We start from the raw sequence: 27,397 nt of genomic DNA on the forward strand, positions 1-27,397 counted from the left end.
ATCTAAATATACTATAGCTGTTGTAGCTTTTTTTAATTTTAAATTTTAGTGTACTTTATAAGTAAAGTATGTAATAGTATATATTACAAATGTGTTTGATCTTGATCAATATATTATTATCTGTACCTATATAATCCAAATACTGTAAATTATATATCTAGACATCATTAATATACAAGCCCTTAATTAAATACCCCATTAAATACAGCAGCATGCCAGCATCCAATAAATATTTAAATTTGGTAGTATTAATGTTTAACAAATGTGAGATTCTGTTTAAAAAATAGTAATTTCAATATTGAATTAGTTGATAATAAATATATAAATAATGTTTATTAAGCATAATAAAACAAGGGTTTAATAAATCTAAATATTTTGTCCAAATGACTTTTATGCAAGGTAAAATAAATCTTAAAATGATTGTGGTTCAATCTAAATTTCACATTTATTAAACAATGAACATTAAAATTTCAACATTTATTTATGATTTAATAAAAGTATCTATGCTATGTGGGTATTTAAAAGCGCTGCATGTTTTTATGATAAAATAACATAATAATAATAATATTATAATACAGTTATGCCCCGCACATTACTTACGTCGACCCTTTCTATTGTTCATATCCGCAATATGTATTAGCATAATATAACCAACCCAGGTAATTGATTTTTATTATCATTTCTACACTGGGTTTTCTATATTAAAATATCTGGGATCATTATTGCGTAATATTAATTAATAGTGTTTAGTGGTTACTGTACCGTCATAATAATATACGCACATTATATTATAAATATTACACTAAAACTATTGTACTGAACTAAAAACGTTTTGCCATTAATAATATTAACACCTCAGAGTATTGGTATGTGAAGTACACGAGTACCCATGCGAAATAAGGTGCATAATATTATTATAATATTGTTATTAATATTGCGCGTACAATAAAGTTATTACCTATAGTATATTCGTATTAGAAATTAGTGTATCAGAAATAACTGGAAATGTATGTAAAAAACTATTATTATAAGTATGCAACAACTGTTAAACCAATTAATACAATTTTTTTTCTTCATAGGTATTTTATTCAATTACTATAAGATATGTATAAACAAAATGAATAGTGATGTATTGTTTATAATAAAAGTTATTATGATAAGCTTCAGTGTTCACTTTCAACATTCGGTTAATTGTTATAAGCTCTATGTTATAATTTATAGTAGTTATTAACAACCGCATACGATGATTATTTTTATTTTTATCTTTTCACCACCATGTCAATACGGTTGGCCCAAAATGCTCTCGTGGAACCTAATTATACCGGAAAGGTTACCTCTGTACATGCGAAATTCTGAAACATCGACAAATACATATATATGTAACGTATTGAAATATTTGGGACGTAATTGAATTCGTATTATATTATTACAAAAGACGCCTGTGAAAATTAGATCTACATTATATACCACACGCGGGTATGATGTATTTAAAAAAAAATTTGTTTCCGGAAGTGGATGTGCCATGAGTGCCAAGTACCTACTTTCACCGTACAATGATGATCCACATTAATTTTTCGCTAAAACAAAGCACGTGCTACAGTATATTATGTTTATTTTTTTGACGATAATGCCTGTCAGTATTTTACTAATCCCTTTAAAAAAACTATTACGCATCCCACGGATACTACACTTATATACCAGAGTTTCATCGGTGTCGGATCCAGGGCTTAATTTTGGGGGGTGCAAAAGTAAAAAAAGTACAAAAATTGGCTACAAAATTGGCTAAACATAGTGTAAAACAAAGGGAAACTATGGTGATGGGAGGGGGAATTCCCCCTTTGCCACCCACTCACCATGGATCCACCACTGAGGTTCATGACTAACGTGGTATAACACATTTCTGATGCAATATACGCCAGGGAATGGCTCGTTAAACGCACGATAAACATGTATATATATATAGGTATACCGTGGTAGGTCCTATATACGATGGCCACGTGATTTGTCTCACCCAAAGTTGTTTTTAATTTATTTTTTTAACAATAAAGCTATGATACAAGTTTTAATAGGTCCCATACACTTTGGTGGACGTTTTGTTTTGTCCTATACCTGGTTATTGGTATACGGGTTAATCCGTATTTTATTTATGTCAATAGCGTGATTACCGTAAAATTAATTACATTTCGACTGGGTAAAAAAACAACTGTTTTTCTCTTGACCAAGCGCCAAGCTCGTGGCTCGGGAGCTAAGTAAAAAAAAGCAGCTGCGACGCCGTGACAGTTTAATAATATATTATATTATCTGGAAACAGAGTTTGCCCATTTAAACCTTGTAAACATTTCGCTGTTTCGTGTACGCAGTTCATTTGTTTACGAACCACTAAACCTGTTTATATTTTCAAATATGCGTCGAAATCGATATTGCGCAGATTGTATACTTTTGTAAAAAAAAAAACTGTGTTAATCGCGATATCTACCATATTATAGCTAAAAAGCGGAGTTACAATATTAAGTAAAACGTGGCAAATTTGATGAGGAAAAAGATAATAAAATATAATCCGACCGGCGACGGCCGTGTTCCTTGAATCGCCGACTATTCCATGGTATACCGTCCATCCACCCACCACCCACTGCTGTTCGAATAATCGAGCGATGGGGTTGAGAGCAGAAAACGTCGGTGGTGGTCCGACCGTGGTGGCGTCATTACTCGTGGTCTTTTGTGCAGTCACAAGCAGTTCCACGTAACAACAACTATAGTACTATACCCATATAAAATAATAACCGTACAATTATAACCATAATTATACATCGACACGTCGTCTAGTTTATTTTTTATCAATTTTTATTAAACGAGGTAACCACTATCATACACTTTGAGAAAAATACAATAATAATTAGTGATACAATCCCGATAAAAACCCTCCATGTCATTCCGTGTAAAAAAAAAAGAAGGTTAAACCGAAAATAGTATTAAGTTCTTAATACTGTAATTATTTATTTGGAAAGAATATTCTTACATTAACATTTAAAAATTTAGAATTTACCTGTTATACTGACCTTAAATTCAATACCTCTGCAATAATCCTCTTGTCTGGTAAAAATTGCTGTACTGAATCGTAGGTATCTCATATTTTCGGTTAACTTAGCCTTAATGTCACACGGAACAAAGTGGAAGATTATTGTTGAGATTAAAATATCTGATAAGTTCTTAATAAGTGATAACCAAGAATAAATAATATTATAAAAACAATTGACCATTACTAAGTTCACTATTTTTGATAAATTATATTTTTAAGATTCAAATTGATTGTAGTGTAAAGAAAAATAATTAAAAAATATTTTGTTCCTATGTCTATATTTAGACGTATCTGTGGTTGTCAGATATTTTTATAACAACAGAAAAATTTGAAAATTATCGTAAGCTAAATATTCAAACAAAATACGGCGTATAATGTTCATAAAAAAAATAAAAAATGGTTTAATACGCAGAACTAAGTACCTACTGAAATGTGTTGTATAAAAATACAGTTTTATTTAAAAGTTAATTCAATAAATCTTCATATTTAAACTATTTTTCATTTTTATTGGCATTATTACTTTAAAAGTATATGGATTTGAAGGTAATAATAAAAGTCATAAAAAAATGAAAGTTTTAGCATATTATGACTTGAGTTCAAGTATAAAGCTAATATATGCGAATTTAATGTGTTTGATATACAACATTTTATAATTATTTAACCCTAGTTACAATTTGGATCTGTGTATCATTAATCTTAAAATAATTTGTTATAATAAACATTTTTGAATTATTAACAAAGGAAACCGTAACAAAAATAAGCAAAGTATATAAATACACGATAATAATATAAACATCATTGTTTTGATCGTTTTTGTATGATTATTTATAATTTTAATTTTAACAACAATAATAATGTGTGCTACTAAGTTATTGCAGCTATTTTTTATTACTAACCATAATAATTTTACCGTTATATTGTGCGTACGTAATAGGTAAATATCGTTATAGAAGAATATTTTAACAACAACTGGAAACACCGTGTTTTTACATTTAGTTTATTTTTATGGATAGGTAATCTTTAATATAGGACGCTACACCCACATGAGTCATCTCCGTCTTACGAGTACGTAACATAGTTCAGCAAATCACGTTTAGGTTCTTTAGATTAAAAATTAGAGAGAATCTACCTATGATGAAACACGATGGTAAACACATTATCTGAGTTCGTATGTTGGTTTTTTATAATTATTCAGTTTTTAAGTGAGTTATGAGCGTTTTTAATTTACGCCACATTATTATATGCATAACTTGCTATAAAATTGAACTATCGTAAAAAACCAACATACGAACACAGATGATATAATATTCTTGCCATCAAGTTTCACTGTAGGTCGACTAACTCAAATTTTTAAAATAATGGAGCTAAACTATGTGATCTGCTGAGCGTAAATTTACAATGTATTACGCTCTTGTAAGACGGAGACAATGTGAACAACGGGCGTGGCGTCCCCTTAATGAAATGGAATTACTTACATGACAGAGTGAAATAATAATAATATAACAATAATAATTGTTTTACGTAAGCGCATTGGTATATCGTATAATATGTTTATGGTACGCGCACTATGTATTTATGTGTTTCCGAACAAAAGTTATAATGGTGTTATGAAGTTCAAACGATTAAGGTTTGGAATGTGTTTTTGAAAACAAAATAACAATGATTTCGGGACCCGAGTGAGAAATAAACCAAAAAAAAAAACTGTACGGTGGGCTTTTAACGATAATGAGTTCCAATATTCGCAGCGGGTAATAATCTACACCTGGTAGGAGCCTAATAATGTCGTTGCGTGTGCAAGTACGAGGAGGGCCGACTCGCCTATAGAGGTTTTTGGCAAATGGTCCAAAACCGTTTATTGGCCATCGTATATTTCTATTGATCATTTGGTCGTAAAAAAAAATAAACGATTGAACGGAATTCAATACACAGCGTATTGAAAAACCCAAAGACGGAAAATAAAATGTTTTCTTTTTTACATTAGTTCGAAATTCAGAACTTATAAAAGGTAGTATTCCCGATAAGTATACATATAATATAATTTTCGATGCAACTGGAAAATTCATAAGATGTAACATATAATATTGATAATGTAATGCTACGAAGTAGGTACCTAAAATAGGTAATAATATATATTACACTGCAAGCCTGTGATGTTTTATCTTCATAAAAGTATTCATTTTCAACATAAAGTAAACATTTTTTTACTTACATTAGGCATAGCTATTTAAATTTAATACTGCTATAAGTCTAAAAAGGTATCATAACTTATAATTAGCTATAACAATTAATTACTATTGATGCTGCAAAAAAATTATTTATGTTTGTCATATTATTAATTAAAAAATTAATATATAATACCTAGGTAGGTACATACTTATTCGATGGTGATTAAGTTAGACCATTATTAGGGTATTGTTAAGTTTTTTTTATAGAAATATTTTTATTTAAACAAAATTGTATTTCTTTAAAACTATAATAACTAAAATATATTAATAGATGCTTTTAAATATAGATAATTATCAATTTTGTTTATTATGTTTGATGTATTATTTTAATTATCTATTTACCTAATTGAAATAAATGAAATCTGCAGTTAGTACGACCATTTAGTTTTTAATACAAAGTTTGAATTTGCATGGCATTTACGTTTGATTTAAATTAATATAATCCATACGATGTTCGTATAGTAAAATACATAAATATAGTATATATTATTATTTTACTTATAATATGTGTATAATATAAATATTTATATAAGTACATATTATATGGCCATTTATTAAGACAGGGGATAACAGTTTGTTATCCTCGGTAAAGTGCTTTTCGACAAATAAAAATGTCTCGGTTGAGTTATACTGTTTTTTTTCGTTGGATTTTTTTTATTAATATTTTTATTTTTTTTTCGTGGGCGTCCGTTCTAAAATTTCCCGTCTAGGGATAAATGACGCGTGACCCCTCCGGCCGACACATGGTGGCGTTATCACACAGGTGCTGGTAATATCCACCATTCACCGAAGCCAGCAGTGCTATACAAATACGACAGACCCATTATCATAATATCCACACCCTGCAGGACACATATTCGTGGTGCACGGGTGCAGAAAAAAATGTACGAGCACCGTAATTTACGTTATAAATTTAAATTTCACGCAGTGTCCTTCTCCTCGAGTATAACCCGTTTTCGTATCGTCACAATAATATATTAATATGATTGGTATGTGTACCCATCACCCTACCCTATTAATATAATATATGTTGAATTTATGTTTACTGGTAGTCGGTGGATGGTGATGGTGGCCAACAATAGTCGTGGCTTTGTGCGGTTCTACATAACACATAGGTCCTTAGCAAATTATTGATATATTTTATTTTTAATATCTTCACTCGTTTTTAAACGGCCACCTGCACTAGTTCAAAAATTCATGAATTCAATAATGTAGATTATAATCTCAACCTATAATACATATATGTTTATCTCCACGGTATATTTATTATGGTTATGATGATAATATTTGTGTCCACACCGTGGGCGTCAGTTGTATTGAACTTGATGAGTCTTATCATAGGTATAATTTTTTCGAGTTTTTGGCCACTATTCCTCGCTGATAAATTTACGGCATATATTATTATGTATATTGTATACATACAGCTTAAACTGTAATGAAAATCAAATATAGTGTCGTTATAATATATTCATACGTTGTATTTCGGTACTGAGGTGTGATTGACGGATCACTAATTCTGATAGATATTTTCAGGATCTCCTGGGCAGAGTTGATAAGCTACGTTCATTTGAAATACTCACCGGATTAAATCCATTTGACTGTTTTAATCACACCTCGAGTCAAGGTTTTCATATTTATGAAGGTTTTTTATACTTTTATTATTTTTTTTTTCATATGGGGACGTTATCACTTTGAAATTATTGAGCTTACACGGCTCTACCACATTATCAGAAAACGTTGATAAATACATCATTGACCGTTTTTCTGAACTATATGGATGCGTGAAGTTAAAAAGCTAAATTTGACAAAACTCTATTATAATAGTATTATAATACTATGTAATTCCAAAAATCAAATATATATAGTATCATTATGAATACATAATATGTCAAAAATATAAGCAAAAGACAACGAACTATGTATTTTTGATTTAATTTTTTTACGAAATCCAATAGGTGCTCAAGTACCTATACATTCAAACAAACAAAATAACTGCATTCAATATTGATGCTTAATAAACATGCAATAATTATTATAATAATATATTTTTTACAAGTATTATATTAAGAATTTAAATAATATAACATAATAATACCCAACACTCCGCAAACGAATAAAGTTTTCTGTTTTAAAATTTAATTTTGAAAAATTAAACATTTTAAGTTAACATTTTTTTTCATAGTAATTTATAATTCTTTTTAATCCGTATTTTGATTGGAATGCAAAAATAGTTTATAAGTAGTTTTAGTTATATGATTCAATCGTTAAATTATCTTAAATTTGGTTGATATTCGTCAACAACATTTTTATTTGTACCAACTGCACATTTATGGCTTTATGGTTAATCGAAAAGTTATTTCATCTATTATCAAGTTTTTTGACAAAACAATTACTTCAAACTATTTTCATAACCCTAGCAAGAAGAAGTATGTTTTGCTTTCCGAAATCACCCTTTAGTGCAAGTGTCCAACTTCAAAACATGACAATAATTGACGGTTCATACCAATGATTAATTGAGTTTGTTATGAAAGTTTCTTTTGGCATTTAAGTAATTGATAAGTGAAAAATAGGGTCTTTTTTTATAGTTTATTGATTTTATGTTGTTGTATTGTTTACCCATTGACACTGCATCGACGAAAATCTAAAAGATTATTGATATATTATTCAACGGCTAATTTAGAAAAAAAAATATATATTCTTTTAAAATAATTGTTGAATAATAAAATGCTAAATTATCGTACCAAGACTTGAGAATTTTATAATAATATTTCAGTTCCTGATTGCATTTTTGGTATTATGGATAACGTGTGGTTTATTAATTATTTCATATTATATCTCACACACTGAATATTATTTTTTACTACCTAGGTATAGTTTTGGTGTTTTTTTTCCGATAATAAGCGCGTTTCAAATTCATTCTCATAGAATAAATCCAAAATATACTGATATTCATATATGTATCTAAAAATATCAAAATGCATTATACAACATAGAAAATAAACTTTCAAATGGACAAAATTTGAAAGGACAAAGAACAATATTTTGGACAATTGTTCACTATGGCCATAAATCATGAGTGAACACATAATATTTCGTCACTAGAAAACATTCATGTAAAGCTTAAGGAAAAGAGAAAAAAACGAAAGACGGTGAAAGTGTTGTGCAAATGGAATAAAGTGTCAAATAAAAGTTTCCGGAGACCATAAATCATTCTAGCCTAAACCCATAGTGTTGTATTGTGCATATAATTGTTTAAAACATAGAAAACTGAAAGCTTATTTAAATCCTTGATATTACTGATCATTCATGTAAGTAAAATATAATAATACTTTTGACACAGAATACAGACAGCGGCTACATGAATATATTATAATGATTCTAACTGAATTCCATCCCAAATGTAGAAGTAATTGTTTTCTTGTAAAAATATAAACAACATGTTTAAAATCGTTTAAAATATTACTTTTTTTTAAATTTATCATAACTATTAATTCGTTTAAACCTAACGTTTATCATTAAGTATGAGCCAATAGAATATGTGACTTGAGAATAGTGAAGCTAAATACGTCATGTAAGTTATAACGTTCACAACAAATTGATTTTCTATTAAAAAAAAAATAAAAACATTAATAAATATTTTGGATAATCGTTTTAGTTAACTACTTCAAAACGAAAGTTTTTCTTATTCAACAATTTGTTACCAACTATTAAGGTTTTTGTTAGGTATATAATTCTTATTACGCGATTCATATAAATACAAATTAATACGCCCTTACTATATTTTCTTCTATTTGATTCATATTACTTATGTATAGTTTTGCAGTTGTATATTAATTGTCATTGGGTATTTGGGTTAAAGATGGACATAATATACATATATGCATATAATAAATATGTAACACAATGTGTATCCTACATTATACATTTGACATAATATCGACTAATTAATACAAAGTAAATAGATATTTTAAATGCGTTTATCATTAAAAATATATTTCTTTTTGAAGCTGTATTGATATAATTTTCTACGTTATACTTATAATAAAGTCGTTGCGACAATACTGCTGTTTTGGGTTGTATCTTTAAAGTTTATATTGCTCAACTTAAATCTTTAAACAGAGGTTGATTCTGGTTAGTAGAAATTAAATTGGTCCATTGTGAATTTAAATGACAACTATAGTTCCCTCTCTCATAAAACTTAATGTCTACTAATGTAAATATTTTCGTTTTATTCCGTCATTTTCAGTAGCCATTATTTAATATTTGAGCTTAATTTGAAATTATTAAATCACGCAATGAACAACTACTTGGCGATATGCTTTGTCATTTGTTAAAAGAAATTAATCGGGTTTTGGTGAATCATGAAAAATACTTTTGTACTTTTAAATTAGGTTATACATTCCGCAGAGGAATATTATTATAAATTGTCGGTCTCGTGTAATTAATAACACTACAAAAACGATCATCTTTTAGTATTCATCGTGTTATTAAAAAAGTTGTTCGTTCGTTACGTACATACAAATTTTGTTTGTGATTACATAATTGTATTCAGATTTAAAATAGCTGGTTCGTAAATGCATTTTGAACAACGTATTATAATCAATGTTAATAGAATTATTTTCTTGAAACGTTGTTTGTGTGGATTTCAAACGAATGCATATTATTATTATTCTTTATAATATAGGCATTACCTCTATGCCGACTATGATTATTATATGCAATGTGGATTTAAAAATATTTTAATACCAATTTGTATCTCTCATTAACATTGTCTTTGTCAAATTATTGTTGTTTCCGTGACACTTTTTTAAGGTTTTTCATGAGCGGAAAGTATTTTTGGTATTATGTTTATTCGACAATATGCACGTTCGTGATTCACTTAAAAGTTTTTATTGCTATTATCGCGGAAACCGATAAGTTTTTCACACAATATTATGCTTTAAGTTTTCACACAATTATTTATCCGCGGGCCCTTTAAATCCTATCAAATCGTTTTCGTTCCGAAGCAGCTAACAGACAGACTTGGACTATAAATGCGTTATTTTATTATGTGTATCGTACGGTTAAATAATTTTATATTTGAATTAAATTTCAAATAAAATGTATCATCAGCTGTGGAGATGAGCCGATATTTGACACAATCATACGTATTAATATGCTGCACGTTTGTAATGGGAAACGGTGGCGTTTTAATCATTAGACGCATAGTGTAAGCACCGCAGCGTTTTTACCACCTAAATATATTATATACGTTATATTATTATATATACGTCCCAACAGTAAACAATAGCGTATTTCGAACCTCATTTTGCCGACAAAGAAACCTGCACGGAGAAATAGAAATGAAGACTTTTAGATAAATCGATCACGTACCACGCGTAGTGCTCCCGTGACGGAATATTAAACAATCGAACTCCACGTTTCTTCTATTCCTTTTAATTAAACATTTGATTTCGTCTCTGCGCACGAATCACGTCAGGTCATATTGTCTGTACAATAATAATATATCGTCTGCAGATCGCATATTATAATAATAAATTTATTGTAGGTACATAGCTATATCTACTAGCACTGTATTAACGTAGCTAGTTAAATTTTTTCAGAATAAAATGTTGTCTCGTCCTTACTACAAATTATGCAGTCCAACATTCGTACTCAGTTATAATATTATTATTTTCGTGGTTTTTTGCTTCAGAGATAATATTGCCGACGACTACCGTTGCACCAACTACATCCACGACAACCGCCGCCACCACTACCACAACCACAACGACGTTACCGTCTACCACAAGATCGGTCGCTACCTCGACAGGTAAATTTGATATCATTGTACGTTAGGTGTCACGAACGTATTAGAATATATTATAATACTATGGATGGTAATTCGGGATATCAAGTATTGTAGGTCTTCGAAAGAGGAGTAATATGATTAAAGTTAAATAATAATCTTTACAGTTTTACACTTTTAAATTGATAAAAGATGATAATGTAGCTACTCAATAATTAGAATCTTTATAATAAACTTATATAATTTATATATAATATAAAACTTACTATAATACATAGTTATATAATTAACTACATATTTTGGCTCAACATAAGTTACATACAGATTTTAATTTTCTGAACATTTATAGTGTCTTCCTAACCAAAAGTTAAAAATTTAAAAAAAAGATTATTAACTTAAATATATTTGTACATTATTTTTTACCCTCTACTTAGCAACAGTGACTACTTTCAGTTTTTTTCAGAAAATTATTTTTTAAATAAATTAATTTTAAATTGGCTACACCAATCTAGCTCATTTACATAATAATTTATATTATATTAATATGCAATTATGATAAAAAATATTTATCACTTTTAATATTTTTAATATGTTTTTAAATAGATATTTTGTATTGATTAAAATAATCACATATTATTCATAAACACACAAACTGAAAATACAATGAACGTAGAATTTGCGTTAGTATAATTTATTATTATAGTAGAAAGCCAATTAAAAAATCTTTTACAGTTAAACTTAACAGATAAAATTATATTATTTTAACCCTGGTATTCCTGAATTACACTACATTATTTCCAAGATAATAATATGTTTTAATTTAGGTAATAATTTAAATCATATGATAATATAGTTGTTTTACAAAATACATTTTTGAAGATTTTTCGTAAAATATTTATTTTAGTATCACGTTTTTAAGTTTCTAGATTTAAAGGTATAAGAACGCAAATGAAAATTACCCCAGGGTAGATAATTTAATATGTTCATTACTAATATGTTATAAAAGTCTCTTAAATCAGAATATGAAATAATTACAAGTATGGCGAACAATTATTAATAATGAATATTAAGTTAAAAACATTTTTTTTTTTTTTTTTTAATTAAGCAAAACTATATGAAAATATGTTTTATTAATTCTATCTTAATATCAATTTGTTTTGTATTTAGTATTTTTCATTTTACAGTTGCCTAAAAGCACGAGCTTAATTTCATAATTCCAACACAATTTGGAAATATAATGTACAAATTAGTAAGATAAAAGAAAAATGTGATAAAAACCGTTCTAACTGAATTCTTGTTTACATTTTATGGTAATTTATATTAAAGGCAGACGACATTAACAAACGATATCTCGTAGCTTGTAAATTTAACGATAAATTCATTTATAACATTCCATTTGTGGCACACCCTTCATTGACATATCTATATACATATAAATTACATAGTACCGTGTTAACTTTGTATACTATAATTTATTCTGTGTTGGAAACAAAAAATATGCAGTTTGTATGACCGACTAGAAACGACATCAGGTTTACTGATGTCCACTGAGAACGACGAATAATAATATATGCAATTATTGTTTACTAATAAATAATAATAATCAATTTACCTATAATTTTGTTTGTTAATTATACAAAGAGTAAACGTTTGTAACTAGAAAATAATAATAATAATAATAATAATAATAATAATAATAATATGTCCGTTACGGCTCTGTTCCATGGTAAACGATTTTATACTATACCTAATTAAATTCCGAGCAATTTCCGAAAAAATATGTTTAGTAACTACTAACTTACTAAATAGCTTTAGTAATTACTATAAGATACTATTTTACATGTACTATTTCCATTTAATTGTTTTAATAAAGGGTGTTCATTATCGCATGTTGGACATAATATTGTTGGACTTATTCACCTAAGACATAATAATATTTTGTGACAACTGTGGCAATAATATATTGTAATTATTAGCGTTATCAATGGCTTATTATTATTAATATAAATATCTATTTTTTAAATGGTTTAAATATAATTATATAATATATATTCTAGCTGATTCCGTGCACTTCGTTACCCGTTAAAAATTACCAACTCTCTGTGATTTAAACTTCGTTCAATTCGTTATTTAATATTTGGTGTAGGTAATGGTGCTCAAAACTAAAATATGTTCATCGATAATTTTTTATCTCGAAATACTTGTGCAAGCACCAATTTAAATTGCGAATTTCTGAAAAATTCTTTCTTAGTGCATACTCACGTGGAGGTACCGAGAAAATTGCAAGTCTCGAACTATCGTTGTTTAGGGTCTACGTCGATCGGTCAGCGAGTCAGTCTGGACATATCTGATTATGTTAAATTATAGCCATTCCACGTTGCCCGCGAGACTTACTTGTAATTATGCAAGCAGTGTATACATGTAGGTAATCCATCTGTGGTGGATTTCGCACCCCTTGAGGTCCGACGTTAATGTATATATTATATATATATATGTTTAGGACAGCTGCCTCTCGTGCATTTCGTTGCCCGTAAAAATGCCACCACTCGTATTATGATTTAAACTTTGTGTTAAATTATCGTTACTTAATACCGTGTAATGATGTTCAAATCTTAAAAAAACAACAAAGACTTAAGATTAACTTTGTTTTTTTTTATTATTATAATTAACGCCCATTAATCATAACATTGCACATTTGTTTGCACTTAGGACTGAGTTTTGTTTTGCAAAGATTACGCCTAATACGTTAACTTAAAGATCACGTAATAATATTTTTTTTTCAGTTAGTGTTTTTAATTATTATGGCTTTAATATAAAAGCTAGGTGTATCGTTCCCCTTACTCCCTGACTTTTTTAATACCTAATAATGACTGATGTTTTTGTAGTACATCGTTTTAAATTATATTCTACCAATATAATATATTGAAATAAACCGTTTCCCGTTTATTAATGTCCATCGATTTATCCTATCTAGATCTCCATTAAAGATTTTCAACACAGTCATATCATTTTGATGGTTTTGAAAAATATACAAGTCTAAAATATTATATTCAATCATAATAACTATTAAATCTGTTATAACCAATAGAATCTACCCTATAATAAACAAAAATATAATGCGTTTGCTTTTGTTTATGAGCTAAATATCGAATTAAAAAAAAATGAAGTGCTACTTGTTGAGATAAAACATAGCCTATTGGGATAGTGTAGCTTTCTGACGGTAAAAACAATTTCAAAATTGGTGAAGTAGTTCCAGAGATTACCTCGAACTAACAAACAATTTTTCTTCTTTGTAATATTAAATTATAGATACATAAGGGTTTTGGGACTATTTAAATAATTTGTTTGGTTTGCTTAAATATTTGTATAATTTTATGTTATATAAATCTTACGTAGGTAGTAAGACGATAAAATTAATCGTTATATTATTTAGCTTAAAATATATATATTGATGAACTATTATAAATTATAAAATAGTGTTCGCTTCTAATTAGGCGTATAAATGTTTTTAACATTTTAAAAACTCGAAAAATTTTTCTCGTCATCTATGATATATATTTAGATCACCTAATGGTTGTGAAAACTATAATTTATTGAATTTAATTGTTTATTTTTTGAATATTTTCCTTTGAAGAATTTTATTTTGAAAGTGCACGCCATTTGCTATTGTGATCATGGCAAAAAATACACAGCCATTTTTAAAAATATTTTTCATTTTCAAATTTCAGTTTTTGAACTTCATATGATAATTTGATAAAATATTACACGCGCTATCATTGGTAGACAAATAATATAACACGCAAAGGCTTTAAAAGTAATTATTTACCTTAGTAATACGTCGGATAAAAAAACCCATTAATCAAAAAAATGAGGATGTATATTATATTTATTTATTACCATAACTATTTATTTAAAATGTGTACATTAGAAGTGTTTTTAATAAGTCCATCATCGAATGTAATTTAAAAATTTAAAAATATATAATGTATAAAAGACAATTGAAATATACAATTTATTTATAATTTGTATCATATAGAATCATAAATTATTATGATTTTAAATTGCCATATTAAACTAAAGCTTTTGTTGAACCAATAAAACTATAAGTTTATAACAACTTTCAAACAAAACTAGTTGGACAACTTAATAAAAAAATTTAACAGGAACGCTAAAAAATGATTTGGAGTGCGTACAAATAATAATACATATTACCAAAATATGATATTACCTACCTACTTAAATTATCTATATTTTACATATTATTCATGGATATAAACTATAATTGAATTATTTGTTTTAAAACATGCTTTGAATAAAATAAAATTTAAATATGTTATCTATAATTAATAATTCACCTTAATGTTGATTCTATAAGTTTTATGTTTTTGTATATTCAACTTAATTTTTTTATTTTGAAATTGAATCTTCGAAATTATTGGTACAATAATATTTTTGTTTATATTTTGATTAGTATGAAATATATACATATATTCTAGTTATGAGTTTTATTTCATTGGCTACTTATGTTAACATAAAATAGTAATTTAATGAACTATAGGTACAATAAATTGTTAATTAAGAATTATATTATTACTAAAGAAGTGACACCTTATCAGAGTTGTTTGAAATATTATAATAAGCAATTTTACTATAATTAGCTATATTATAGTGTACCTATACTGTATAGTATATAGTATAAAGTAGCGAGTAGTGCATTTAAATATATTTAAACTATAAAACCATATTTCACAGAGTTATTTTATAGCTACCTAATGAAATGTTTGATGGATTTTAAAAAGAAAAATTAATGTTATTAATTTTACCGAATAAATGCAAGAAAAAACCATAAAATTCTATTAGTTATATTAATTATAATATAGTGATATTTAGTGGTATAAGGGTCAATTGATATTTATAATTTTTCAAACATAGGTGTATGGAATCATGAAGTCATTTTTTTTTTTAATGATAAACAAGTTTTATTAAAAATTTTATTGAATTTTTCATTTTTTTTTTTCAGTGATACCATCACCAGCAACAAAATGGAAAAGCTATACAATATCTGGTAAAGTTGAAGTATAAATATTTAAACAGTAATTATCTCTTTGAATAAAACTAATTGAATTGCAAGTCTAATAATTTTTAGTTGATTAGAGAAAACTTTTTTTGTTTATTGAAACATCAAAGAAATAACTATATACAACTTTATCACGTATAAATATGTAGATTAAATGCACAATTTTTACGGTTGGGTAAAATGTCTTACAAATTATTCAATGATTTAGCAAGACTTGCATAATTGTTATATGTTTTAATTAAATTGATTAAATTTGTTTAACTATAGTTATTCTCTTATTTTAATAATTTATTATAAAGAAAGGTTTCATCAAATTGAAAATCATAATATACAGTGGTTGTATATTATTATTTCCAATCATGTAAAATGGAAATAATAACAAAAGAAAATCTGGGAAATCGTTTAGACAGTATAGTACGTTTAAAGTCTATATCGTCATTGCATTTAGTAGAACACCGTAATGGAAATATTAAATTTGAATTCAATGATTAATTATAAAATGTACACGTACGAAACAATGACTAACGACCGTCGATATTGTTTTATCAACAAAAATACAGCAATTTATGGCAGAAAGAGCGAACCAGTTGTGCAGTAGGAAAATGTTTTTATCCGTGTTTGTGATAGGTGGTGAATCGGGAAAGAAGAGGACAAATATAAGGGACAATTAATTACATTATTATTTTAATTTTATTTCTTTGTAGTGATAACTTTATTATTTACGATTCTAATTGGGAACACGGTACCAGTTGGTATTACGTAGGTATTATGTTATTATCTATACAGTCCAACGGTCTCCGAGCCTGATGGTGCCTGTGGTCTGTTGTAAGCTTATAAATCACTGTACGAAATAGTATAATATGACGCAATGCGTTTTATGATAATGAAAATAAAATATATAATGTTGCTCAGCTGATTTGGAGGAGGTCGAGCTTTGGAAGAGAGAACTGGGTAATTCGTCGATAGCCGCATAGGCATAATTTGGGTTAAATGTATGGGGGTGCTAGTATTATGTCAACTTAAGTGATCAGTGGGGGGCTCCCCCTCAATTCATACAGCTTAATTCTATACGCCTTCGCATTGATCTTAATATAAACAATTACCTATAACGAATCGCGGAAAAAAAGTCCTGGTAAAAATTTCCCACACTAGGAAAAAAAAGTCCAGATAAAAATTAATGAAAATATATCGAAATTTAAGAATAAATATGTTAAAATTGAATTGAAAAATACATTAAAGTTACATAAAAAATCTTATAATATCATAAAAAAATTTAATTACTTACTTAAGTCATATATTAAAATATAATAAAATTTAATTTAATACAAGTCTAAAATAACAAAATGTCATAGGCTAAGAGACATTTCTATGTCTCTAATAGCTCTTTCTTATGTTATGACGTACGGCCGTTAAAAAGGCCTGTTTATAGATATACATTTTATGCCTATTATTATACCAAAAAACGTTTGTTTTTATGTAATGTTCCTAATCAAAGTTCAAATTATAAGTATCTATACCTAGTAATTTCGTATATATTTATTAGTCTACTATATTTTAAAAACCATCCAGAATGAATTCCTATTAAACAAACTAAATTTTTTTAAAACTACCTTTCAAGTTATGATGAATAATTTATAATAATATGAAACATTTTATACTTATCCATACAATTTGATATATACCATATTATCATCACTACACTAAAATTAAATACTAAATTACTAAGTTATGGCAAAAGCCAAAAATATGATCTTCATCAAGGAACTTGAAAATTAAATATATATATTATAATATTATATACATTATATAAGTATGTAAACTTCTTTCTATTTTTTATATTAAATGATTTTTTGTGTAACTTTAATTTATTTTTCAATACAATTTTAACATATTTACACTTCAATTTTGAAATATTTTCATTCATTTTTTTCGGGACTTTTTTTTCCGATTACCACTATTATTTTCTATATTATTCTTCTAATAGGTACCTATGTATTATTATTATTATGAAAATGATAAGATGTTAAAAATAAATGTATCAAAACCCATAGCATAATATAATAGTCAATACAATTTCGATGATGCTATCTAGAATGTAGGGGGGTACTAAGCATCCCCAATCAACCCCCCGACCAAAAAAAATATATCGATAGGTACACATAGCAGAATTTTTAATTTCGGAATAGAGGTACAACAGGACATAGATTAAGAGTGGCATAAAACTCGTGCGCACAATCGAATTCTTATTTTGTTTGATATATGTTTATATATTTTATTTATTATTCTGTTGGGAGCTTCACATTTCCAGTCACTACACTAATTATCAATATTTCTTTTCACATTATGTTTTCTAATATACAATTTTAAATGATTTTATTGATTTGATTTATACTTTTTTTTTTTATTAAAACAGTGCAATACAATTACTGTTTATGACTGTTTCATCTATATGTAACGTAAAATATTATAACTGTGCATGTTTTAACTATATATACGTTACTAATTGAACGACTAAGTCTGCAAATATTGTACGTATGTTTAGTGGTTAGAGGATTCGTAGACCCCCTATTTCAATTATACCCCCTTCATCCTGTGGCATATATGCCTACTACAGAATTTCTGTTGTGAGACAAGTGTCTAACCAAAATCCCGTAATGCCATCTCCAGATACATATCACATAATCCTTGTAGAATAAAACTTGGTGCGACCTGTTCGTTTATAAACAATCATCATAGATAATTACCCATGCAATGTATTATATTATTATTTTATGAAACACTCAAAGTAACACATCAAAAACGTTTTGAGGTTTAAACATATTATATTAAATGTATACCTAGTATAAATAATTTTAGCGAACTAGTACCGACACGCGTAATAGTCTCGTGTTGAATTTTTATTTCATTTAATGTCTATAGAAAGCTGCATAATTTCTAAACAAGTAAATTGTTTTAAACCAAGATTTTGAACTTTTTTTATATGCAAATAAATACATAATATAATATCATAGCTATATGATTTTTGTACTTATTTTTTAGTGTATAATATTATAAGAAATTGTTTTAGCAATAATATTATAATTATTTTTCACACCTAACTACAAAATAATTATTAATACAGTCAGTCATTTTCTAAAGGTTAAATTAATAAAACGGGCAAGTGGAAGTCGCTTGTATATATATAGTTCTATATTCATATAAAATAAATACATTACTTGTTAATATACAAACGTACAGGAAAAAAACCACTGGGTCTAGAAACTTAAAATTGTGCATATTTGTTCCTATTATAATTTAGGCAAGCTCTAATGTATTTTCACAAATTCGACATCAAAATGTGTCACAGATTGGTTCTGGAACCGCTTATCCAATCATTAAGGGCCTTTTTTTTTAGTTTATAAGGCAAACTGGAGAGCAGGTTATAAGCATATTTTTTTATAGATCACACTCATGTTCTCTGAAAATTGAGCAATGAAATATACCTATACGGTTATACATCTATGTCAGCTATTAAAAAAATCTTAAATCTATGAAAAAATCAATACATTTTATGTTATTTAGCTTATACAATTAACAAAGGTTTTCTCACATCAATCCATTAAAAATTATAGCAGCTGATATTACATTTTTTCTTAATGATAATTTTAAAATTATTGGTAGTAATTTAATTGTATATTTTATGTAACATTTTTAGCGTGTTTAAACGAAATTAAATGCTCATTTTACAATTTCATTTCACATTTACAACATAATAGCCTTAATTATCATCATTAATCACTATTATGTATTACAATTTCTACACTGCCAATAATATTATTATTTAGTTGTTGCTACGATGGAACGGGCCACTGAGTTTATTTTATAATTTTAGGCACCACAATTACTATAATGAAATAAAAACAAGACTAATCTAATTTCCTCCAAAGCACACTCATTGGAATAAACCTTGCACGATTACTATATTTATGTGTCTCCAAACCTCTTCCGACCACTTTTAACAAAATGTACATGTATCCTATCAGCTCCTATGGTTTTTTATATACGTCATGACTTCATCAGCGAATATTTTTAAATTTTATAATTATTATAAGAATTAATGGTACCAATATTGTTTTTACGAATTATATGCATTTGTGGGTGTTTAGGGTAAGTTGCATATACTAATATGTGACATATAGGAAAAAATAATTCTCTACTATCTTTATTTAAACATGAAACGTTTTATAACTTTTGGTGTTCAAATTATTTTAAATCTATCCATTTTATACGATATTATTTTTCGTATTACACTACGTGACGAGATGACTTACGGAAATGTTCGTTTCCCCAAAAAAGAAACAAATCGCCTCGCTCCTATAGTCCCTACGCGTGACGAGGAGTAATTTTACAACTGTCGCGCAAAATCCAATTTCATCGCTATTTCTATTCTGAAAGAACTCCGAGTAAACCCACCCGCCCACCCACCCACCCATTCACACACACACACACACACACACACACACACACACACACACACACACACACACACACACATTTGAACTCGCTGTAGGTACACAAAACGATTTCGATTATATTATTATTAGTATTACATCATTGTGCGTTTTTTGATGGACAATAGTAAACAGGCACCTCTTATTTAATCTGACCTGCGATACTGAACGATCTATTGAGTTTCGGACACACACGTCTTTCCCAACACCAGCGTGGACTTAATATTATGTATACGACCTCGTAATAATATTCACCACTCCAGGATATGATCGGTGTCGGTTTTAGATGTCGTTACGCTCGTTCGATCGTGCCCCGGTTGCTCGCAATACCACGTTATACATATTACATTATATAGGTGTCTCGTAGATAGGAGCAGAATGGAATTTTCATTAAGTCCGTCCCCCAGCCGTTTGTCGGCGGCGGTGGAGGGTGCAGCGTATAATATAGAGTGTTTCACGTCGTGTTTTACCCTTTTGGCCGAACGCAGTTTCCGACATTGAATAGCAATAATAATAATAATAATCCGAAAACGGTTTTTGACTTGTATACAAACCGTGCACACGTATTATGTACACTGCGTTTATTTGAAAGTTTGTATATAATATGTACGTCACCCTCTCCACCTCCAATATCGTCGCAGACGTCGTCGTTAGACTTTTCTCTCGCCTTATAGATATACGCCCGTTGTCGTATTATTACTAATATTATTCGTCTCTCAGCCCTATCATGGCCTGCCGTAATAGTATAGTTGTCGAGGTGTTATGGTAATAACAGAGCGGCGGTGTCGGTGGCGATGACGTTTCGCCAAAATTGTATATATATTCCTCGAGAATTTCTCGCCCACCAAATTGTTGTCGTGTCAAAACGTTTTGTTTTTTTATTTAAACCGCAGTCACCACTGCTGTATAATAGTAGTCGAAGGCAAACGAAATAATAATAAAAAATAACCTACGCGCGTCGTGTAGAATATTTGCGTTTTAGCTCGTCCTCGCTGTACCTACCTACGCAGAGCATAATATTATGTATAAGCCCAAGTTTAATCGAAACAGAATTGGAAAACCAAAATGTTTCGTCGTCGCAAACTATAAGTTAGACGTACATACCCCGTCGACGTCGTCGTTATTAGGAATATTTAAATTTATTTTTTCTCACACGAGAATTCTTCTGAATTAATAAATACAAATTACGACCACATTTTCTTCGCACACGTATCATAATATTATATTATATTATACTAAGCCTACTTTAACTATACGATAAACATACGAGTTTATGACCATACAGCTATACTTTGAGATTATAAGCAGTTTGTAGCCAGTATACATTATCTAATTATTGGTTGCTTTTATAATAAAAATAGTCTGTCATTGTTTCGATGCGCAGACATTCGAGTTTTTTTTTTTCTTCATCACATAATATTATTATGTGGTGCTGAACAAGTAAGTGCGGCTCCCATGTAGTGGTCTAAATCCAAAAAAAAAAAAAACTGAAAAAAAATGACAACTCTTAAAAAAAATTGTGATTGTTCAACTCCTTTTGGGCGATCGTTGCATTAAGTGCAACTCAGCCACCTTTGAAGACAATGTGTGAAAATTCGATTTGATGCATGCTTGTACCTGATCTGCCCGATAACCAATAGCAACCAATAAAATAATAAATACTAATTTCTACTTATTATTTCTCCTATAACCAACTGCAATCATTTATAAAAAAAAAAATTCCATTGTAAATCTCAAAATTCTTGTTTGAGCACGTTCTTGGGTTGAACCTACCGGGTCCAATTGTAAATCTATACCTTCCTCTTGAATTACTCTATCAATTAGAAAAAAACCTCATCGAAATACATTGAGTAGTTTTAAAGATCCAAGCATACAGACAGAAATCGGGAGTTTGTTTTATATGATATGTTAAGATTATACTTTTTTAAAGCCAACTTTAACTATACGATAAACATACGAGTTTATGACCATGCTGTGAGATTATAAGCAGTATAGCTAGTATAATTTATCTAATTATCGGTTGATTTTATAATAAAAATAGTATGCCATTGTTTCGATGCGCAGTCGAGTTTTCTTTTTTTCTTCATTACAAAATATTATGTGGTCTCATTTACGACAGGCTGAACAAGTAACAGAATATCATTCTACTGTGACGGTGAAAACAATCCATCTTGGGTATCACTGTGTAGCGCAAAAACAACCTTGCGGGATACGGTTACCGGAAGAACCTTATTATGTGTCGGTGGACGTCGAGTGGAGACACCGAACTTCTATTATCTCAAGATAGATTTCCATTTCCGGAGAGTACGGGATGGCATGCATAATGCATATTTATTATTAATCGGTCTTGGTTCTGCGACGGGTGTTCCATTCTGATATTTTTGTGGTTCGATTTTAAAACAATAATATAATATAATATATTTTGGGTTCCCGGCAGAGCGAGTAGTAATCGTAATAATGGTCTTCCGATTATGTGTGGTATTTTTGTGTTTGCCATCATGCTTTGTACAATCTTCAATAAAAACACTTTTCTGGAAGTAAATTTGATCTTATTACATAATATTTGGGAAGTTTAAATCGACCGATTTACTATATAATTTTTAAAATTCATAAAAAACATTGGTGGTAAAACGATAATATTTACACAACGGCAGTTTCGCAGAAGAGGTTTTTTCTTCTTTGCGAAGAAAAAAATATCTACCAGCTTAAAATGTTAACCAAATATTTATATTAGGTATTTTTAGACATTATTATAATAGACATTTAAAAATAATTAACATATTTTTAAGCTGCTTATAGACATTTAAAATTTTTGTTTCATGCTCAAAAAACTTAATGAATTAAAATCGTGTTTTCTCATAAGTTTTTCTTGCAGCTGTATATAGACATTTTAAATATAAAAAATGGTTAGCATTTTTTTTTTTCATAAGCGTACAATTCATATACATAAGGGTTTAATAATGGTAAAATACTTTAAAATCAGGAAAGCTAAAAATATTTTTGGTTATAAACTTATACATTTATACAATATATTTTAAAATTCAATACTTAATACATATTTTAGTATTTCTTTATTTACAGAATTTAAAAATATCGAACTTTATATTATACTTAAACAACAACAACAAAAAAAAAAAAAAAAACGGTTTTTCCAATGCTATTACATTATATTTTGTAATAATTAGTTAATGTAGAGACTTTAAATTTTAGTTTTATCCATATAATGTATCATTTTGTAAACACAATTATATTTGAAAAATATTGTTGTAATTTTGACAAAAATGTCCAACCTACCAAATTTATAATATGCTAATAATATAAAATATAAATTTATTAGATTTATTATTTATAGAAACAGATTCTGATCCACCCACCTTTTTCGTTCCAAATGGTTTTCGCCAATGTGATGATTTCTCGTTAAAATTCAATTCAACACATCCATTACAGCAGTGATCCTCTCTACTGCAAAGTTGAAAGTATCTACACTAAAAACACACTATTTCTTCAGTTTTTTTGTTCTTTATTTTATTCAATCTATCAAAATAAGCATTCTCTTGCATATTTAGTCCTGTATAATAATAATACAATTGGGAAGAACATTTAAGAGTATTGATTATATAATAATATAAATTAATAAAACTAATAACAACATTAATTAATTTATATATTATAGCTATTATTAAGAAATGTTTTTTTTTTTTTTAATTCATTATTTTAACCGTAATTATACACGTACGATATTACATTATTATATAGAATTGATAATTATTTTCGTATTATTAAAAACGATTGACTAATATTATATCTATATACTTATTTCTCAGCGAAAACTACAATAAATGTTTCGGAAATACACTAAAACAGGCGATAAACCTAATCGCATAAAAATCTTCGATGGTTTTATTACAATATACAATTTGAATACTTATTTTTTTTTTTGTAACACTATATTATACAGATACAGCGATTAAAATTATGTAAATTTTTCGATAAAAATATCGAAACGCAGTATTTAAATTAATCTTGAAGATTACGGTGTTTTATCATTAACGTGGTTATGAATCTGTTATTCCAGGTGACCGGAAATCAGGAGGCAAAATGGATGACAAAACCGGTCTGCGGATGAACGGCATCGAGTCGGCTGGTGAGATGGAGACGAAAAGCAGCAGCCACCGGGCAAGTCGCGGTTCGAGTCGGGTCCGCCGGTCAATGGTCAGCCAATCTGTGAGCATCGCGGCTGAGCTGGCGTTCCTGGCCGCCGCCACTGCCAGCTGGTCGACAGGCTGTCCAGTGGACGCCGCCATAGGTGGACTGGTGTCGCTAGCGCTTGCCGTTTCGCCGCCACTGATCCTGTGGCTCCTGAACTGAACCCTATGAGGAGACGTACACAACTACTGATGCCACTACAGGCCGCACACTAAAGGGGCGTACACAAGTGGCGTGTGTTGAGACGAAACCCGAAATCGGACTTTGAAACATTTTGTCGTTTTAAACATGTTTTTTTATTTTTCTCCACCATCCCCTTATCCATAGAAGAATACCGCGTATTACGTCACTGGCCACCAAACCGACGTCACCACATTACCGTGACCGCTAGGTACCTAACGGCCGTGGTATATGTGGTCACAGCCTTCCCACCCGCCAATCTTCTACCAATAATAATGATACTAATTAAATTTCATTACGTCTGCGTGTTCGGGTATGCGATTGAAACCAAATTAACGTGATCGCCGATAAGTATGCGTACACAAAACATAACCTGGGTTGCGGTTAAACGTTGTTGAATCGTCATCTCTATAATGTTTAATGAGTACGTTTTTACATCCACATAAAATCCGTTAGGTATTATAATCTGTGCTGTAATAACATTCAGTTGTTTGATTCGAAATATTTACAATCACATTACCGTTTGACGTGTTAACATTTATACACCTTGAACAATTAATTCAGAAGTCACTTACATTTATTCGATTGATTTCAAACGAATTCACATGATACCTGTTAACTCATTCTTTTGGTTTTCATCGATAATCATTTTTTTTTTGAAAAATTGACGTTCAATCTATAACAAAGATCATAAAATAGGAAAATGGTTATAACGTATATCGTCTTTGCTCGTTCGTTACGGACTTATAATATGTTATCTTTTGGATCGTATCAAAACTGAAACCTTGTCAACATTTTACCGGTATAGAAACTAATTCAACAACTTGGAACACTTGTTAATCACGATATCCGTCGAACAAACTTTTTCTGGTAATTGGAACAATTGAAATTTTTAATAAGTGACCCACTACTACACACCTGTTATTTTTGTTTTGTATGTTTCATCATATTTTCTGGCTAATCGTAATGATCCAATATTAACCTTTCACAAAACTAACAAAAACTTACGCTGCAATAAAATTCCTGTAACGATTGAGAATAAAATTGCTCAAACGTAATCGTAAAAAATGTCCAATTTACGACACGGTTTTTTTGTGTTTATATCGAGTTACATAATATTTTTTTTTTCATAATTACACCGAATTTTATTGAATTCGTTTGACATTCCTTGACAAACATTTTTGCTGAAAATTCTTAAATGTTCATTAAATGTTTTCCCATATCTTAGTGAATCATGAAATATTTTATTTGTTATTGTTTTTAATTTTGATAATGTACAAAAATATTAAGTTAAGAACTGTACCATGTGTAAATACCATATCAATGTTATACCTGTATTGTATTATTTAGCCGGAAGTTTATTAATAATAATTACTATACGTGAATTGTGTATAATTTTTAATACCCGATTTACTCTAAAAGTTTACACAATAAACATATAATGAATAAAACTATGTTGTTAATAATAATATAATAATATAGTGTTAGTGATTCAGCGGAATGTGTTGTATTGCAATATGACGTGTATAAAAAAATTGTTTAGCCATATTATTATTATTATGTATGTGTTATTTTTTTTTAAATATAAATAAATATATACAGGTTGATTTATAGAAATACAAATTTGATTTCGACAAAACGATAAGTCATCCGCCATAACCAACTGATCGTTTATTTGAAAAAAATATTTTGTCCGTCAGCTATGTCGTCAGCTACTTCCTACTCGAGGTATACTCAATCAATTAAGACGTGTTATGCATAGATAACCAAAAAATTATCTAGATTATTTACCTCAGATAACCATTTTATTGGAATGGATATAGATAATAATTATAGCTTAATATTATTTGTGTCTGGATAAAAAGATAAATATTTCTATGTAAATAGAGCGCGCTCAATCAAAAGTAATTAGAAATGAACAGATTTATAAAACACATTATTATGTACACGAATTTAAATTACTATCATTGCGACTATTTATTCAAGTTTTAATCAGCGACTAGTTGTTTGTATGCGCACAACATTCTTTTTTTTAATTAGGTTTACATTTTTTAACTTTCGTTTTAGATTCAAATGTTAGTACGGCCAAAAAAAAAATGAAATCGTCACAGTTATAAATTATACGATCGAGTTACGACGATATTATTATTGTGTACGAGACCTATACAATTTTAAAATTATGATAAATGTCTGAACTAATATTTATGTAGGATTAAGTACTAATCCGTGACAAAAGCCAATGCGCTGTTTATACACAAATAAATCAAACGTGTAAATTGTGACAGTTAAATGTAGGTAGAAGACTTAATATTTTAATATTACAATACGCTGTATTTGTATATTATATTATATTGA

At 28.6% G+C, this 27,397-nt stretch overlaps 1 protein-coding gene across 2 annotated transcripts in view; it reads left to right on the forward strand.

Annotated features, from left to right (window-relative positions):
• LOC100167765 (lachesin-like) overlaps window positions 1-26,427 on the forward strand; it is a 223,919-nt gene extending 197,492 nt beyond the window's left edge. For both annotated transcript variants that reach the window (XM_029491271.1, XM_029491272.1), the window contains 3 exons: window positions 10,997-11,113; window positions 16,110-16,154; window positions 24,732-26,427. In XM_029491271.1, the coding sequence (XP_029347131.1) occupies window positions 10,997-11,113; window positions 16,110-16,154; window positions 24,732-25,024 (455 nt within the window). In that variant the 3' untranslated portion in view covers window positions 25,025-26,427. The remainder of the gene's footprint in view (window positions 1-10,996; window positions 11,114-16,109; window positions 16,155-24,731) is intronic.
• The last annotated feature ends 970 nt before the right edge of the window (window positions 26,428-27,397 follow it).

Source organism: Acyrthosiphon pisum, chromosome A3 (genome assembly GCF_005508785.2).
Source record: "Acyrthosiphon pisum isolate AL4f chromosome A3, pea_aphid_22Mar2018_4r6ur, whole genome shotgun sequence".
Classification (NCBI taxonomy): domain Eukaryota; kingdom Metazoa; phylum Arthropoda; class Insecta; order Hemiptera; family Aphididae; genus Acyrthosiphon; species Acyrthosiphon pisum.